The 16,712-nt window shown below is 40.3% G+C and overlaps 1 protein-coding gene across 3 annotated transcripts in view; it reads right to left on the reverse strand.

Annotated features, from left to right (window-relative positions):
• Positions 1 to 16,712, reverse strand: part of LOC143298818 (TBC1 domain family member 1-like) — a 73,576-nt gene that overhangs the window by 34,548 nt on the left and 22,316 nt on the right. For 2 of the 3 annotated variants that reach the window (XM_076611808.1, XM_076611805.1), the window contains exons 10-13: positions 16,185 to 16,283; positions 6,841 to 6,933; positions 5,664 to 5,690; positions 79 to 314 (exon numbers count right to left, since the gene is read on the reverse strand). In XM_076611808.1, the coding sequence (XP_076467923.1) occupies positions 79 to 314; positions 5,664 to 5,690; positions 6,841 to 6,933; positions 16,185 to 16,283 (455 nt within the window). The remainder of the gene's footprint in view (positions 1 to 78; positions 315 to 5,663; positions 5,691 to 6,840; positions 6,934 to 16,184; positions 16,284 to 16,712) is intronic. The other variant, XM_076611806.1, reaches the window with a different exon arrangement.

Consider the following 16,712-nt stretch of genomic DNA (forward strand, 5'->3'; position numbering starts at 1 on the left):
CACACACACACATACACACACACATATCATACATACACACATCCACCCACCCACCCACCCACCCACACCCACACTAACATGGTCTTCAGAGGACTGTGTGTGGAGGTCTTGGTGGTGTTGTGGTTGACGTCCCGGAGGCGCTGTTTGGCGGCAGCCCTCTCTCTCTCCGCCGAGTCCTGGATGCAACCCAGAGTGGACGACCGTTTGCGAGGCTCCGCTGGGGATCCTGGGGGACTCGGAAACTCATGGCAGCCATGTTTGAGGGTTGGAGAGGTCAGTGGGGAGGCATCTGGAGTGGATGCCATGGATGAGCTCTGCAGACGGACACAAGGAACCCATCACATCACCAACATATGAAAGAATGAATGAATGAATGAATGAACTTCATTTATATAGTTTGATAAAGGGCACTTACATCTTTTTACCAAACTGTGTGATCATGGCAGGTGGAAACTGACTCACTGAAAATATAGTATCAAGGAACAATCAAATACCTACACACACACACACACACACACACACACACACACACACACACACACACAAACTAATTTAGTCAAGAAAGAGGAGGAAAAGGTTTTTTTACAGATAAAAAGATAATGCTTCTTCAGCTCGCTCTTTCTGTTTATAGCCAAGAAAGAAACATGTTCTTTGAGGGAAAAAGATGGCATTTCATTTTCAGTTCTTTCTTTTCGTTTGATACCCAGCCAAACCATATAGGGATGCATCATAGCTGAAAACGTCCAAACTCAGCTCATTTAAAAAAAAATTAAAAATCTACAAATGATAATATTTTACGGTGATTCTGATGTGGATAACTAATGCTCTGGCTCTCATATCATTTATCTATTTATCTATCATTGTTGCTTACAGCCAAGCTGACCACACAGGCCCGTATTCAGGCTGAACACACTATCAATGTTGATCCTAAGACCTGGGGAAAAAAACAACAACAACAAAACAAACAAAAACAAAAGCCAGGAAAGTACAGTTGGCAGAAGTACAGTCATATTCCTATGACATGCTTCTGACGTTGAACATTCTGTCATTTTTTTCGGGGGGGGGGGGGAGGCAAAGAAGAACACAACATTGTAAGAATGCCCAAAAATCAAGTTCAGAAAAAGTATTCAAGGCTTTCTAGAAAGAAGAAAAAAGTAAACTGACAAGCGAGACAGAAAATACAAATGGAAGAGATAATATAAATGATAAGGATATGGATACTTATAGAGTGCCTGTTTTCAGTCAGAAACCAAGCTCTTACTCTTAAGCACTTTACAAACATGCAATCACTTGCACAGCAGGCTGCCTACTTGGGTAGTGCCAAGAGCTGCCTTTGGGCAGAAAGAAAAGGAAAAACCTGGAAAATGAGAGCAACAGAAGAGAAAAAAAAATTAAAAACACAGTTCCGGAAGGTTGGGAAAGTTGAGAAAGCTTTGAAGTATGTGTGGTAGCAATAATTGTGCTAGTTCAGACATTTATATAAACAGGACCATCATCATTGATAGATCATTTCTGCACCACTTCGGTTTTCAAAGTATGAGAGTAGCAGTAATTATGACTATTCAAACATTTTCCAGAAATGAAATATTGTCACATCAGGCTGAGGGAAATTTGAAGCTGAGTGTTTCACTATGCCAATTATAAATCACAAGCCTAAATCACACAGTATAAGCTGGTTATCCACCATCAACCCAATGGTCCCTATCATTATAATTTTCAACCGTATATTAGCTGAATGACACACAAACAATTTCTGTGTGGTTCTGTTGATGACAGCAGTACAGTGCACTGTGTCAGACCTGGCAACATGCCATGTGAAATAAACAAACATGGGATACACTGATGTCTGCCATCTACATTGTCCAAATCTCTTCAACACACAAACACACACATACTCAAGAGGCACACACACACACACACACACACACACACACGCACACATACACACATGCACACACACAGTCACACACACACACACACACATACACAGTCACACACACACACACACACACACACACAGTCACACACAGATGGGTACAGGTGAAGGGAGGGATGGTGTGTGAGGTGGGGACATAAAGACCTAACTGTCCTCATGGAGAACAGACCACACTTACCGTGTTTCAGTCAACAATACCACTGCCTATAGTTTGCCTTCATTAATACCTCTCTCCCTCACCTCACATCAACATCTGTGCCCCCACCCAGCCCCCACCCTCCCACCCCCACCCATCTCTCTCTCTCAGGCGTATGTTCTTTTTCTTCTTCTATTTCAGTTGTCTTCTCTTTCTTATTCTTTGTGAAGTTTCTTTTCATTCTCTGTTGCTGTTTTTCTTTTGCATACCAAATGGTGAGGGGGAAGAGGGTAGATGGGGGGGACTGTATAATTCAAAAGGACAACCCCATTTGTTTACCACAAAAAATCAACTGTTTCCCTCCTGAAATTCACACACACACACACACACACACACACACACACACACACACACAATTTTATTTCCTTTAACAATTTGTGGAGGATTGAGTGGGCAGAGGCATGGAGGATTACACGCAAATCAATCAGATTGTAAATAAACCTGAGCATAACTAAGAAAATAAACAGATTGCAAAAAAAAAAAAAAAACTGTAATAAACTGTAAGTCAAATTCAAGTTCACCAAAAGTGCACATTGTTACTTCTGAAATTACATTCTTATCTGTTCCAAATATACAAAAAAAAAAAAAAAAAAAGTAAAATACTGTAAACTAATGTTTTGAAATAAATCACTTTTGGGGATTTTTTTTTTTAATCTTTAAATATAGCACTATAAAGCCACAATGAACATAAATCACTAGCAATTCCAACATTATAGTCTTTCTAACAAGCATTTGCTAAACACACACACACACGCACACACACACACACACACACACACACCCTCCAACATCACCCATTCAACTTGCTTAAAGCAGTCAAAGCATTGTGTCTATAGACATCACACGCTCACTGAACACCAACACAGGAGTAGACCTGGCTGACTGACTTTAGCTGTCTATGATACCGACTGACGTCTGACGCAGAGAACTGACAAAATTACTGGCCAGGTCACAGCTGGACACAACAGCTGTTGCCAACTCACTCCGCTTGGCAAACTGTTTATGAATCCTTTGGCCACTGAGCAAAACATGGTGGCCTCACTCTGCCAATTAACTCATATGTGGAGTGATGGCCTAGAGGTAACGCGTCCGCCTAGGAAGCGAGAGAATCTGAGCGTGCTGGTTCGAATCATGGCTCAGCCGCCGATATTTTCTCCCCCTCCACTAGACCTTGAGTGGTGGTGTGGTTGCTAGTCAGAATGTATATTGTGTGTGCGTGTGTTTACATAAGTTTGTGCCTGCCAATGTGTGCGTATGTGCTAGGGTTGCTGTTAGATACACATGTATATTAAAATGTATGTATGCAGTGTGTGTGTGTGTGTGTGTGTGTGTGTGTGTGTGTGTGTGTGTGTGTCTGTGTGTGTGTGTGTGGTCACATTCTGGTGTATGTAACATTGATGTAATGTTTTATGTTAACAAAAACGTTTTTGTAAAGCACCTGGAGCAGATTTTTGGATAGTGTGCTATATAAGTATCCATTATTATTAGTAGTAGTAGTAGTAGTCATTCGGATGAGACGATAAACTATGGTCCCGTGTGCAGCATGCACTTAGTGCACATAAAAGAACCCACGGCAACAAAAGGGTTGTTCCTGGCAAGAATCTGTAGAAAAATTCACTTTGATAGGAAAAACAAATAAAACTGCACGCAGGAAAAAATTATTTAAAAAATAGGTGGCGCTGTAGTATAGCGACGCGCTTTCCCTGGGGAGAGCAGCCTGAATTTCACACAGAGAAATCTGTTGTGATAAAAAAAAAAGAAATAAATACAAATAAATACAAATACAAATTTAGGACTGAGATTTTCTAGAGGCCTCACATTCATTGATGACAGGTTTCCATTCAATCACAGGGCACAGAACAGGCTGTTTCGATAAACAAATTTCATTTCAATCAATGGCTCATAAGCAGAACAGAATCAGATTCCATTAAGATCAAAAACATTGTAAAGACAGCTGAAAAAGATCGATCAAGAATGTTTGTTTCAGAAGAACAGATTTCATTTCTATCACAGACTATTTATGATGACTGATTGCAAAATAACTTATGGCTTATGAAAAGAATAGCAAACCGATTTTCTTTCAATCAATAACTCGTGCAGAGAACAGATCTAGCACTGTTTCAACTTACAGCATTTCAGGGGTACACAGCAAATTTTATTCCACTTGACAGCTTGTTAACCCCCTGACTGCTGAAGTTCTGTGAAAGTAGATCTAAGTGTACACAGCCTAACCTCTTTGTTATGAGCAGATTTCAGCAGATGCAATCCAGGGGTTTAAACACTGAACAGATTTCATTTCCCCAACTCTACCCAAAATATCTAAAGAAAAATACACAAGAGAGCCGGAGATAATTTCTGCTATAGACTCTTTACAAGATAAGTTATTTCTCTTCCTGAACAGATTTGATTTCAATGAATGGACACATGAGAACTGATTCTGCTTCCTGTGATTTGTTAAGGTGATATTTAATTCCTGTAATTATAAACATTTTCTTGTTTAAGGTCTGCATTCTCTTTTATTTCCCACTTACATGAGACTTAAATAACTTTTAATATGAATGTTGTGAAGCATTTAGATATTTGTTGCTTTTTTTTCCAGAGAAAGTAAAAGCAAGATGGCCAATGGACCTTTGGTAAACAATGGGAGAAAAAAAAAGAGATGATAACATTTGCTATTAGGTCTAGTGTTTGTGTATTGCACTTTTCTTTTTGGCTCAAATAGTGAGAAAACGAGAGAAAAAAATTGTGACTGACATTTCATGAATTTGAAACTTCTTGGATCAAATGGTTAAGAAAACCATTTTTCAACAATTTGACCTGAGAAAAAAACATTATGTAATCCACTAACATCAGTAACAGGATTATCCTGAGGACCTTTTAGCCAATATTTTACACCTTTTATGTGTTTGTTTTTGTTTCTTGTTGTTGTTTTGTACCTGCAGAGCAAGATTTGATTAACCTGGTTGCATTAAATTATATGAGAAGCATGATGCATCATGAATCATACCTCCAAAAGACATCAAATACAATCGACAGCTGACAGGGAATTAGTCACAAGCAACAGTGACAGACAAGGACCAAGGATGTATACATGAGTAACTGAATTGCTAGTCTGTAAGAAGAAGGAGCAGCACAACTTTATAAGTAAACACTTACTGACAAACAGAACAGCATCTATCAGTGAACAGCTTGTCAGGAAAAATGCACAGATTTAAGTGAGTGACAGTCACCAAAAAGCATCATCTTGAGTGAATTGTTATTCACAAAAAGTATATACTATATAGCATCTGTGAGTGATAACTCATACACCAAGCATCTGTGAGTGAATAATCATTCCACACACAAAGGAAACAGAATCTGTGAATGATTAGTTATTAACATGAAGAAAGCATCTGCATGTAAATAGCCAGAATAAAATGTTTTTAAAAGAGCCTTTGCATCAGAAATACAGTTCACGACTTGAAAGTAAGCATGACAGAAAGGAAGAAAGTGGACTGTGTCAGGACTTGGCCCTGCTTACTGGCAACTTACTTCTTCTTCTGATTCCTCAAGAAGACACTGCAAAAAACATCAGGGTCTGAACAGTGACACATGGCTCTAACATGCCTGGAACAATCCTACCTACTGCCTCTGTTTGATCTGATCAGTCCTATCTTTGTCTCAGTCGACAGTGAAGACCTGATCAATTCTGTTTGATTACTACTGTGCCTTTTTCACTTTCAGCTGCAATGTGATATTGCAGAGTTAACATTTTGTTCATGCCTGATTTTTTATTGTTGCACTTACTGCAGCAGCACTGTGACAACTGCTATGGCCCTGTCCATTCACTGTGGCAATCTTATTCATACCAGGGTGATTCTATCACTTCTGTCCAAAGCCGTACCTCTGCACAGTGAAGACTTACAGTCTCTGGATCTCTGAGGTTTCTCAAACACCTGAGTAAAGAAGAGCAACTTATGGGCCTTTTGTTGTGTGAGCTACTACACAGCTGTTCACTGTCAGACAGACTTAATTATACACATGTCTGACAACTGCATCAAGATATCATGTCATTAATCTTCACAGAACAACAATTTATACTTAAGACAGCTGCAAAGAAGGAACTTAAGTCTAAACAATTTTGATTTGAATGATACTTTTACACTGAATAATGATGATAGGAGTGAACAATGGGCAACACCAAACACATGCAATCTACAATGTTGTGAGGACACCATGCTCCAATCAGGCATAACTCACTCTCCAAATGTCTTCAACAGCACACACAAAGCAAAATCTCAGAACTTCTACAACAGTGCATGCAGTCACAAAATCAGAACAAATCATCTTTAACACATTATGGGTCTGTCCCACATAAATGAACCCTCCCCCGTGGTGCGCAAATCCAAATGACAGAACGCACCATGCAGTAGGAATGCCAAGCTTACCAAAATGCTGGGAATAAAAAACAGACCAAAAGAAATAAGAAATGAAACTACAGGCAACTCTGGCAATCAGCAGAGAAGCTAAACACAAAAAGCAATACTTCACCCAACGAAATTAAAAACAATGAAAAAATCTGAGCATGTACTGGAACAGCAGAAGAAAGGGAGTATGACAGAAAAGTGAACACATGGAGGGCAATGGGGGAGGGGGAGAGGGGGATGGGAGGGGGAGGGGAGGATGGGAAGGGGTACAGAGGCAGACCAGTCGGCAGCAGGAGCCTTACCCGTGACCTGTTGGCCCAGCTGCCCGTCGCTTCCATGTCTGTTGTCCATGACCGCTGGCGGAACGAGTCTTTGGCGTCCTCCCTCTTCCGTGTCTGCAAACACACATCACCGACATCATAATATAAAGAATTCTTAAATAGGTGTTGCAATTCTCTGGTACAATGTCATTCGTCAATGTTTTTGCTTATTGCCTAGCCAACCACACAGGGCCATATCAGGCCTGAAAACATTAGTCAATACAGATTCAGCAGAACCTCAATAAAAAAAAAAGATTGGGGATCAGTACAGTCACATTCATGTGCACTAACCTACGACTTGCCTCTGTCAATTTTCCACCATATGATTAAAAGAAAATCAAATTGAACACACAAATAATTATATATAATACACAAAATTATGAATATACTAACAGTAACAAGCATCCAAAACCGAAAGTTGCCATTAGGCAACTCACATATTATAGGTGCAATAAAAAGCACAACATAGTGATGTCACATGAAGATTTCAAGTCATGGTGAGGCGCATTTTGTTGAGTGAAGCATTTTTGTATGAGGAGGGTCAAATGACATAATGATTTATTTAAAAGTATTTTTTCAAGGAAAATGAATCAAAACAACAATCAAAAGATAAATATACAAGCTGTAATATAAGTAATATGCTCAGTTATAAAAAAAATTGAAGTCAGTCTCAAATGCATTACTTACAATAAACCAAACGTCACACAAGGTTCAACAATCAAACAACAACTGTCAAACCCATCAGAAGACAGGCACAACAGCTGAGTGGTTAAAGAGTTGGATTTTCAATTTAAGTGACCTGCACTAAATCCCAATCATGGCACCTAGTGGGTTAAGGGGGTGGGGGGGAGATTTATCCACAAACTCCCAGGTCAACATATGTGCAGACCTACTAGTGCCTGTACTCTCTTTGAATGTATATGCATGCATGCAGAAGATCTAATCCTTATGTTAAAGATCCTATAATCCATGTTGGAATTCAAAGGGTTATGGAAACAAGAACAAACCAAGCATGCACAACCCTGAAAACATAGCATGGTGAGGTAAGTATGGCTGCCGATATGGTAGGTAAAAACAGTCATACATGTAAAAGCTCACCCATACATACAAATGAACATGGGATTTGCAGCCCACAAACATAGAAAATGATTAAGAACAGTGATACCATGTGACAGCAGTCAGCAACTCAAACTCTACAGGGACAATCACCTGTGTGTGGGATTGAAGCAAATATTCAGCAGCAGAGTCAGCAGCTGACCTGGCGCGACGCTGGTGCAAATGGTGTCGCCTTGACCTCAGTCTGTTTCTGACTTTCAACGACATTGTCACAGAGCTGAAGACTGAGGTCACAGTCTGCTCTGTCTCTTCCAGGATACGAGATAACTGTCTGAATTCCATAGCGATGCCAGTGGAATGTTTCGGTGGTTGTTTCACCCCTTTTTGACATCCATGTCACTGCACTAAAATTTATTCCCTGGGTCACTTCAAACTTCCATGATAATGGATCAAAATCTTTTCTGAGCAACTCTGAACTTTTGTTAGATTGGTTAGAAATATTTCCTGAGTTTGAACTTCTGTAAAACTTATCTGAAATATTTCCTGGGTCACCATGAACTTCTGTAAACTGTCTGATATATTTATTTCCTAAGTGACCTAAAACTCCCATGAAATCATACTGAAATATTCCCTGGATCAGCTGACAATGTGCTCAACTATTTCCTGCAATGCCTCAAAAGATCCATGATGACTGACTATTTCAAATCAACTCATACCTCATGTTAATACTTTTTTTTTTCTTTTTTTTTCCAAAACATATTCTGTGTCAGTCAGTCCTGACACCTCAAAATATCCCTGGTGATGTGCAGGTCAGCCATGTCTTGATGGAGTTGATCACTTTTAAACTGTTACCCACTGTCCTGATTGTTCTTGCTGATGACACGCCTTTAATAAGAAAACAAATATCCCAACTTTTATGTTACCTATAAGTCACATTACAGACTGACTGCACTCTCCATGTCTGTCTTCCGGTCAGCCAACAGTTAATCCCTTGACTGCTGCTGATGAGTACACTCGTCAATGAAGGGCTGTCAACTCACTGAGATAAGACAGAGCTTACAGGTCAGGATGCCAGCCACTGTTCTTAACTGGACTTCGCCCTTTTGGGACTGCATTACTTTCGTTTAGCGAAAATCAAGTACACCATTGACAAGTACACAGAACGTAGTGACTGTATTTAAAACCCATGCTACACTGATCTCATTTCACCAAGGTGTAGCAGTCGAAGTGTTAATGACAGTCTGGAAAATATTAATCATCCCAAAATCCTTAATTCTGTGAGAAGTCATTTTCTGATGATCACAGCACTTTTCTTGTCTGAAATCCTTGTCAAAGGTTTCTGTTCATTTTTGTTTCCTGGTATATGTTTCACACTGTTTCCGAATGCATTTTCCACTTTGGTCATGTTTTCCACACAAAGTAAAGTTCCAGTCGAGCTCCACAATGGCTTGACCTAATATTCTGATAATCCTTTAACACATTATGACAACATTCTATACACATCAGAAACATGCTGTCGCATCTTCTCATTTGAACACATAAGCATCTTTCATGTTTGATGCATCAGTCTGATTGATTTTCACTGTTTAGGAGGACTGTTTGGTCCTCTCCTCTTCCCTCCTACCCTCCCTCCTTTCTTACCACACCCACGCAGGAAGGCACACATTATCAGGCACACACTGCTGTCACTATATCAATGGTGAAGGAGAAGAAGACAGCCTCAAAATCAGACTGCTCACTGCAACATTCTGCCATCACCTCCCTCCTCACTCCCCCCACCCTTCTCCCTCACCCCCTCTAATCCCACACCACTGTACCCCAAACCCCCATTCCCACAGTGGACCAGCCAAGGATGCACCCCTCCTTTTATTCAATTTACCCACACCCATCTCCCTCCCCTCACCATTATCACCACCCAGCCAATTTGGAATGTGCTGTTCACCCATCCTCCCTTCCCCTCCTCCCTAGTCTCACCCTTAGTCAACCAATGGGATGAAGGCAAAAGACACACACACACACACACACACACACACACACGTCAGCTGTTTGACAGACTTCTTGTCCTCCAGTCATAGTGATACCTAATGAATTATATGATTTGGTGTTAGGTGTGTGTGTGTGTGTGTGTGGATGCACATGCTACCCTGATAAAACACTGCAAACAAAACCAAAGGATGGCCTTCAATCATGGACATGTATCAATATCAGACAGAGTTTATGGGCAGTGTGTACCAAACAGCTGTTTATATGCTCACACACACACACACACACAGAGAAGCTTCTTCTCTCTCTGTCTCTCTCTCTCTCTCTCTCTCTCTCACACACACACACACACACAGAAGCTTCTTCTCTCTCTCTCTCTCTCTCTCTCTCTCTCTCTCTCTCTCTCTCACACACACACACACACACACACACACACACACACACAGAGCTTCAACAAAAATCCTCTGTCACTTCATGTACAATCCAAATGATTGTTCAGTGTTTTGATGCTCTCAGCATCAGTACTACAGGCTCTTGATCATCATTGTGCTTTCTGGACTCAAACACTTCAGTGTATTGTTTTTTGTAATCCTCAGACATTGATTTTCTCTTTTGTGGCCTAACTGAATTAAAGTTTGTGTCATATTTGTTGTCTTCCTTGTCTGCATACAAAGACACAGGATATCTGACTACTCTGTGTGTGTGTGTGTGTGTGTGCGCGCGCGTGCGCACGCGTGTGTGCGTGCGTGCGTGCGTGCCTGCGTGTGTGCGTGCCTGCGTGGTGTCTGTGTGTGCCTGTTGTCTGTGTGCATGCATGTGTGCATGTGTCGGTTCATGTATGACTGCAAGCATGTATGGCTATGTGTATGAGCATACATGTGTGAGCTCCCCCCCCCCCCCCCCCCCCACTCCTCCTCCCCTTTTTTTTCAGCTTTCCTTCATTCATTCCACCCTTTAACCTTTCACTCATTCATCCTGTGATAAGATGACCTGCTTGTTGTGCCCTGTCTAACATCAGTAGTACCACACTTTTGTGGAACACTGCTATACACACTAAACAACCAACCAACAAAGGACTTTGAAACAGACTGACAGATATACATGCAGAGAAGAGGACAGACAAAAGTATTTCCAGTACATTCAACACAATTCAGCTTTTTAAAAAACACATATACCCAGCCAGCCAAGCAAACACACTGTCAAACACACACCCTGTGATGATACAATTTGGCAGACCTTTTGGAGCCCTGACATTTTCAGCCCTAAACAGAAGAGCATTAACTGTATGTGCATATATCATCCTGCCCCCTGGTCTCCTGTTGTATGCGACTGTCACAAACTGAAGCATGTCATATCTGTGTATCAAAATAAGGTCACTTCTCCAGCAAATTACTGCAAAGCCATGGTGATGGGCAATGTATGAACAGAGAAGCAAGTCACACTGCAATACTGCACTATCTCCACAGGTTATTTTTCTCATACTGCGCAATTCCGATCTGACAAGCATTGTGTAAAGACAGAATCCTGTCACATCTACACACATAATTTCTCCCATCAGTTGTGGCAGTCTGGTGTGAATGTTCCTGATGTCCAAAAGAATAAAACAAAACAAAACAAAACAAAATAAAATAAAACAAGAGAGGCAAGGCCTTCAAGACTCACTTGTGATACACTTAAAAAAAAAATCTAATCGTTAAAATGTGTTCTGTATTTGTTATTATAAAGCTTCAGGTTAAAAGAAAAAGAAAAAAAAAAAGTCCTAACGGCAGATTCAAACCCCATGTGTTCGGGTGAGAAGAAACTGTCTTACCAATTACACTATCGTGGCTCCATAACTGACGTTCAAAAATATAACATTTAAACATGCTTTTTTAAAGGGCGATAAATCGATTGCGGTATTCGCAGTTAGAACGCTGTTTAAATCATATTATTCTGATGTATCTTGGGTATTCAAAAAATCTTTAAGGGCAATTAAAAATTCTTTTTAAGTCCGCGGTAAAGGAGCCGTGGCTATCACCGCAACCACACTGCAACATTTAGCCGTTTTCTCTGGATCTAGATAGATGTACATTTAGTTACACCCGGTTGGCACGGTCGATTCAATTTCTCTTTTATGTTCATTCTAGTTTTATAGTTTTAAAGTTGATATGAAAATTGAGTATTTTGTTAAATTAATAACATGTAGAGCCAAGTACATGTACTTCTAAACGTCGTATGAAGTGAAAAGGACTTCATTTTGAGAAAAGTCAAGACTGGAAATTTTTGCATTTCATCAATTCAAGGGTATTAACTCTCATGGTTCATTATTTTTAACTGTGAATTCCGACTGATTCTGTGGATATTTTTATGGCAGTTTGGGCCATAATCCAGTAAATGATGAGGCGTTCACAAATCTTTCTCTGAATAAATATTTAACGGTCTCCTTCTCCAACTTTCCATCACATGTTATCGTGTATTGTCGATTGAATATAGGACTGAACGGGCAGGTCAACAACTTGAAACAAAATGGCGTTGTTCGCGTTCGCGAAGAATATAAGCACGCGCTTTGAATATGTATAAATATGTGTACGCAACTGATTTTTGCCCATGACCTTCAGGGCTCGGCCAATAGATCTATAAGTCCACTCGTCGTATTGATTTTATTATTTTCCGAAAAAGACCACTTGGGCGAATGTACATAGTGAAAGCCCTGTACACTGAGAGTAAAACACACAAACTTTTTATGTATTGAGTATAATTTCAAAATGTACTGTTTAAGATGAGAAAGATCAGTTTAAAGCAAATTAAGCCCCCTTGCATTAATTACAGATTAATTTCCATTTTTTACTATCTGCACCAAAGACATGCAAAATAAATATAACTTCCATGCTTAGCAAAAGAAGTTCCTGTTTGAACAAAAAATTATAAAAATGGCTGCTCTTGTTGTTGTGTCAGAATATCAGATCAAAGTGCCAAATTTAGAGAATAAAAATAAATAAATAAATATAACAGTAAATTCAGTTTGCATATAGTCTGGCCTCTTTTTTTAATTTTTTTGTGCCCATCCCAGAGGTGCAATATTGTTTTAAACAAGATGACTGGAAAGAACTGAATTTTTCCTATTTTTATGCCAAATTTGGTGTCAACTGACAAAGTATTTGCAGAGAAAATGGCAATGTAAGTTTACCACGGACACACACACACACACACACCCACCCACACACACACACACACACAGACAACCGGACACCGGGTTAAAACACAGACTCACTTTGTTTACACAAGTGAGTCAATAAAATGAAATAAATGAAATGAAATAAAGTAAAATAAAATAACTGACAAACCCCAGATGCTTCTGAACCATGCAGCCTGCTTTGTCCACAACAACAACACAAAAAAAGGACCCATAAGACAACATAGTTTAGAGAACTGCACTTGTTGCTGTTGAAGCACCCCTGAAAACGGAGTATGGCTGCCTACATGGTGGGGTAAAAACGGTCATACACGTAAAGGCCCACTCGTGTGCATACGAGTGAACGTGGGAGTTGCAGCCCACGAAAGCAGAAGAAGAAGAAGAAGAAGCTGTTGAAGTTTAGCACTGCACACATTTGCCAATGGGACAGGCAGAAGGTGATGTCCCAGAGCAACAACAGTTTATCTCCAGTGCAGCCATTTCGGGGAGTTCTGAGACAAACCCAACTGAAAAGACTGAAAGCTTGTAACAGTTCTAATTCTTAACACCAAAAACATGCACACATTTATTCAATGAGATGATTTTAATGTAAAGTATGGTATTATATTTGTATTTGTATTTCTTTTTATCACAACAGATTTCTCTGTGTGAAATTCAGGCTGCTCTCCCCAGGGAGAGCGCGTCGCTACACTACAGCGCCTCCCATTTTTTTGTATTTTTTCCTGCATGCAGTTTTATTTGTTTTTCCTATCGAAGTGGATTTTTCTACATAATTTGCCAGGAACAACCCTTTTGTTGCCGTGGTTTTTTTACGTGCGCTAAGTGCATGCTGCACACAGGACCTCGCTTTATCGTCTCATCCGAATGACTAGCATCCAGACCACCACTCAAGGTCTAGTGGAGGGGGAGAAAATATCGGCGGCTGAGCCGTGATTCGAACCAGCGCGCTCAGATTCTCTCGCTTCCTAGGCGAATGCGCTACCTCTAGGCCATCAATGATAGACATGGAGGTATGATAGACACTGGAGGTATGATAGACATAACAATTAACTACCTGGAAATAAAATAGTGTTAAAAAACCAGAGGTCCATTGTTATCTGTTCAAAAACCAGTAGTCCTTTATCATCTGTTCTTTCTCTTCCCACTGCACTGTGGCCACATGCAGTGGTGCCAGATATCATACAGGTGACAGATAAGCGTCAGGCTTCCTAGTCCTTCCAGAAGCCCAGACAAGAAGTATGTTTACACTACATGGCCCCTATTTTCATCACAGCTGTTGTTACTGCAGCACTTCTCTCAGGGGCAAGCACCCTGCATCACATCAGTGGACCACTGCAGCCCAAGTTGTACTCCTGTAACACAGTCGCTGCTCTTTGCTGAAGAATGGAACTTGTCATGGAAGCCCGGTGTTACCCACGATTTGTGGCAATTTTGTTGAACACTTTTCAAACACTATCATCAAGATTTGTTTATTTTGCATCTTGACACTCTACTGTTTTAAACTTCATGCTATTCTGTATCTTTTTCTCTTTTTTTTAATGAAAATTTGGCAAATTTTTCTGATAGACTGTTCCTACTCTGGGCTACTAAAAGGTGTGTTTTTTTTGGTTTTTTTCTAACTCATTATTTTTTTCAAAATGACCTGATTTCATTGTGAACATTTGAAATGAACTACTGTGTGCTGCACCAAACCTGAACTCTGCATACATCTGCATACCAAGATTTTAGAGCAGGGGGCCATTTGTGTGTGATCTGTCATCCTGGATTTGAATAAACAGATTCCCACAAGTTGTATGCCAACAGGCATTGTCTCTGTGTGAATTAGCCTGTATCACTGTGGACATGGGGGCTTGCAGTATACAGAATCTTCATGGTTAGATGGAGGATGAACGAGTTGTCTTTCTGGGCTTGGAAGCCTCCAGACAATTTTCCAGATGAAGAGAAGATAACACAGGATAGCAAAGCTTATCTGACAGCAAACAAAACCAACTCGAGACTGCAATTCAGTTACTAAAGATGATGTCACTGCTCAGAAAACGTTATCCAGGGTCAACAGAGCCACTCTTCCCCTATTACTGTATTAGGGAGGACTCAAACCTAATGGGATTTTATGGATGCAACTTATCTGATGTCCGCAGCTCATATATCAAGTAACTTTTTATTTTTCTATAAATTCAGAGAGCACATCACCCAGTACATTTGTGGGCTGACCAATATCATATAACTTTCGTTTCGTAACACTTCCTACGATGCCATCAAACAAACCTCAGGCACAATAAAGAAACATTATCTACCTGTGCACAACCAAAGATTTATATAAACTCATTTTAATCAAACCAGTTTGCGAATTTACACATATGCATACACTTCAAGGGACCTAATTTCCAAATAATCACCTGCAGAACCCACCCGCATCATTTTTACAGTCCCCTCATCCTTTCATTAAATTCTTCCATCTCCACAAGCTGAGAAAATATCTGGTTTATGACTTGGGCACTTTTGCGTTCAATAGCAATAGGTTCAAACTGTTTGAAAGTCTTATAATGAATGAACTGCCTCCCTTAGATCATTTTCTGCAATTTCAAATGAACTGTGTGCGTTGACAAACCATTTTGTGTCAATGGCAGAGATATACATATCAAACAAACAAACAAAATGTTTACATAAAAGCTATGACCCACACTGATGAATAAATGCACATGCATATGTGAGCAAGCATGCACACATGCGAACACCCACACACACTTCCATGCATGCACATATGCAAGAGCACACACATGGAAACATACACACACATACACACACACACAGAATTCAGTTCAGCTGCTCAAAGAGGTGTCACTACATTAGGACAAATCCATGCACACTACACATATGCTAAGCAGATGCCTGACCAGCAGCCGTAGCCCAACACACTCAGGTCATCACACATACAGAGAAACAACAACACAATTAGACACACACACCAGACAGTAAAAGAATACAGGAAATATGTTTGGGTTTTTTTGTTTTTTAATGAAAACACTGAAGAAGAAAGCAGACACAACTGTACTGGAGACAAAAGACAAAAAACAGACCCAACAGGCCAGGGGCGACGACAGTGACCACCACTCACCCTGATGAGGTTCTCGAAGGAGTTGGCCAGGCTCTTCTTGGCCTTGTTCCTCAGACCCTCAAACAACACAAACCTCTGGCGGTCGTCCAGAAGGTTCATCTGTCAACACACATCAACAGCCAGGATGATGTCATGGGTACAATGTGTCACAACTTGTGACTTTCTGATTAGGGAGGGCTTCAAACCTCATGGAGACAAAGAAACTGAAACGAAACTGCATTGCACTGCTCTGTACTGCATTGCACTGTGCTGTGCTGGGCTATGCTGTGTTGTTTTGTTGTGTTGTGTTGTGTTGCACTGTGCTGTGCTGGCTATGCTGTGTTGTTTTGTTGTGTTGTGTTGTGTTGCACTGTGCTGTGCTGGCTATGCTGTGTTGTATTGTTGTGTTGTGTTGTGTTGCATTGCACTGTGCTGTGCTGGGCTATGCTGTGTTGTATTGTTGTGTTGTGTTGTATTGCATTGCACTGCAATGTATTGCATTGTATACTTTTGTAATGCATTGTTTTCTGGTCACAACAGTTTTTAGTA

Source organism: Babylonia areolata, chromosome 24, assembly GCF_041734735.1.
Source record: "Babylonia areolata isolate BAREFJ2019XMU chromosome 24, ASM4173473v1, whole genome shotgun sequence".
NCBI classification, from domain to species: Eukaryota; Metazoa; Mollusca; class Gastropoda; order Neogastropoda; family Buccinidae; genus Babylonia; species Babylonia areolata.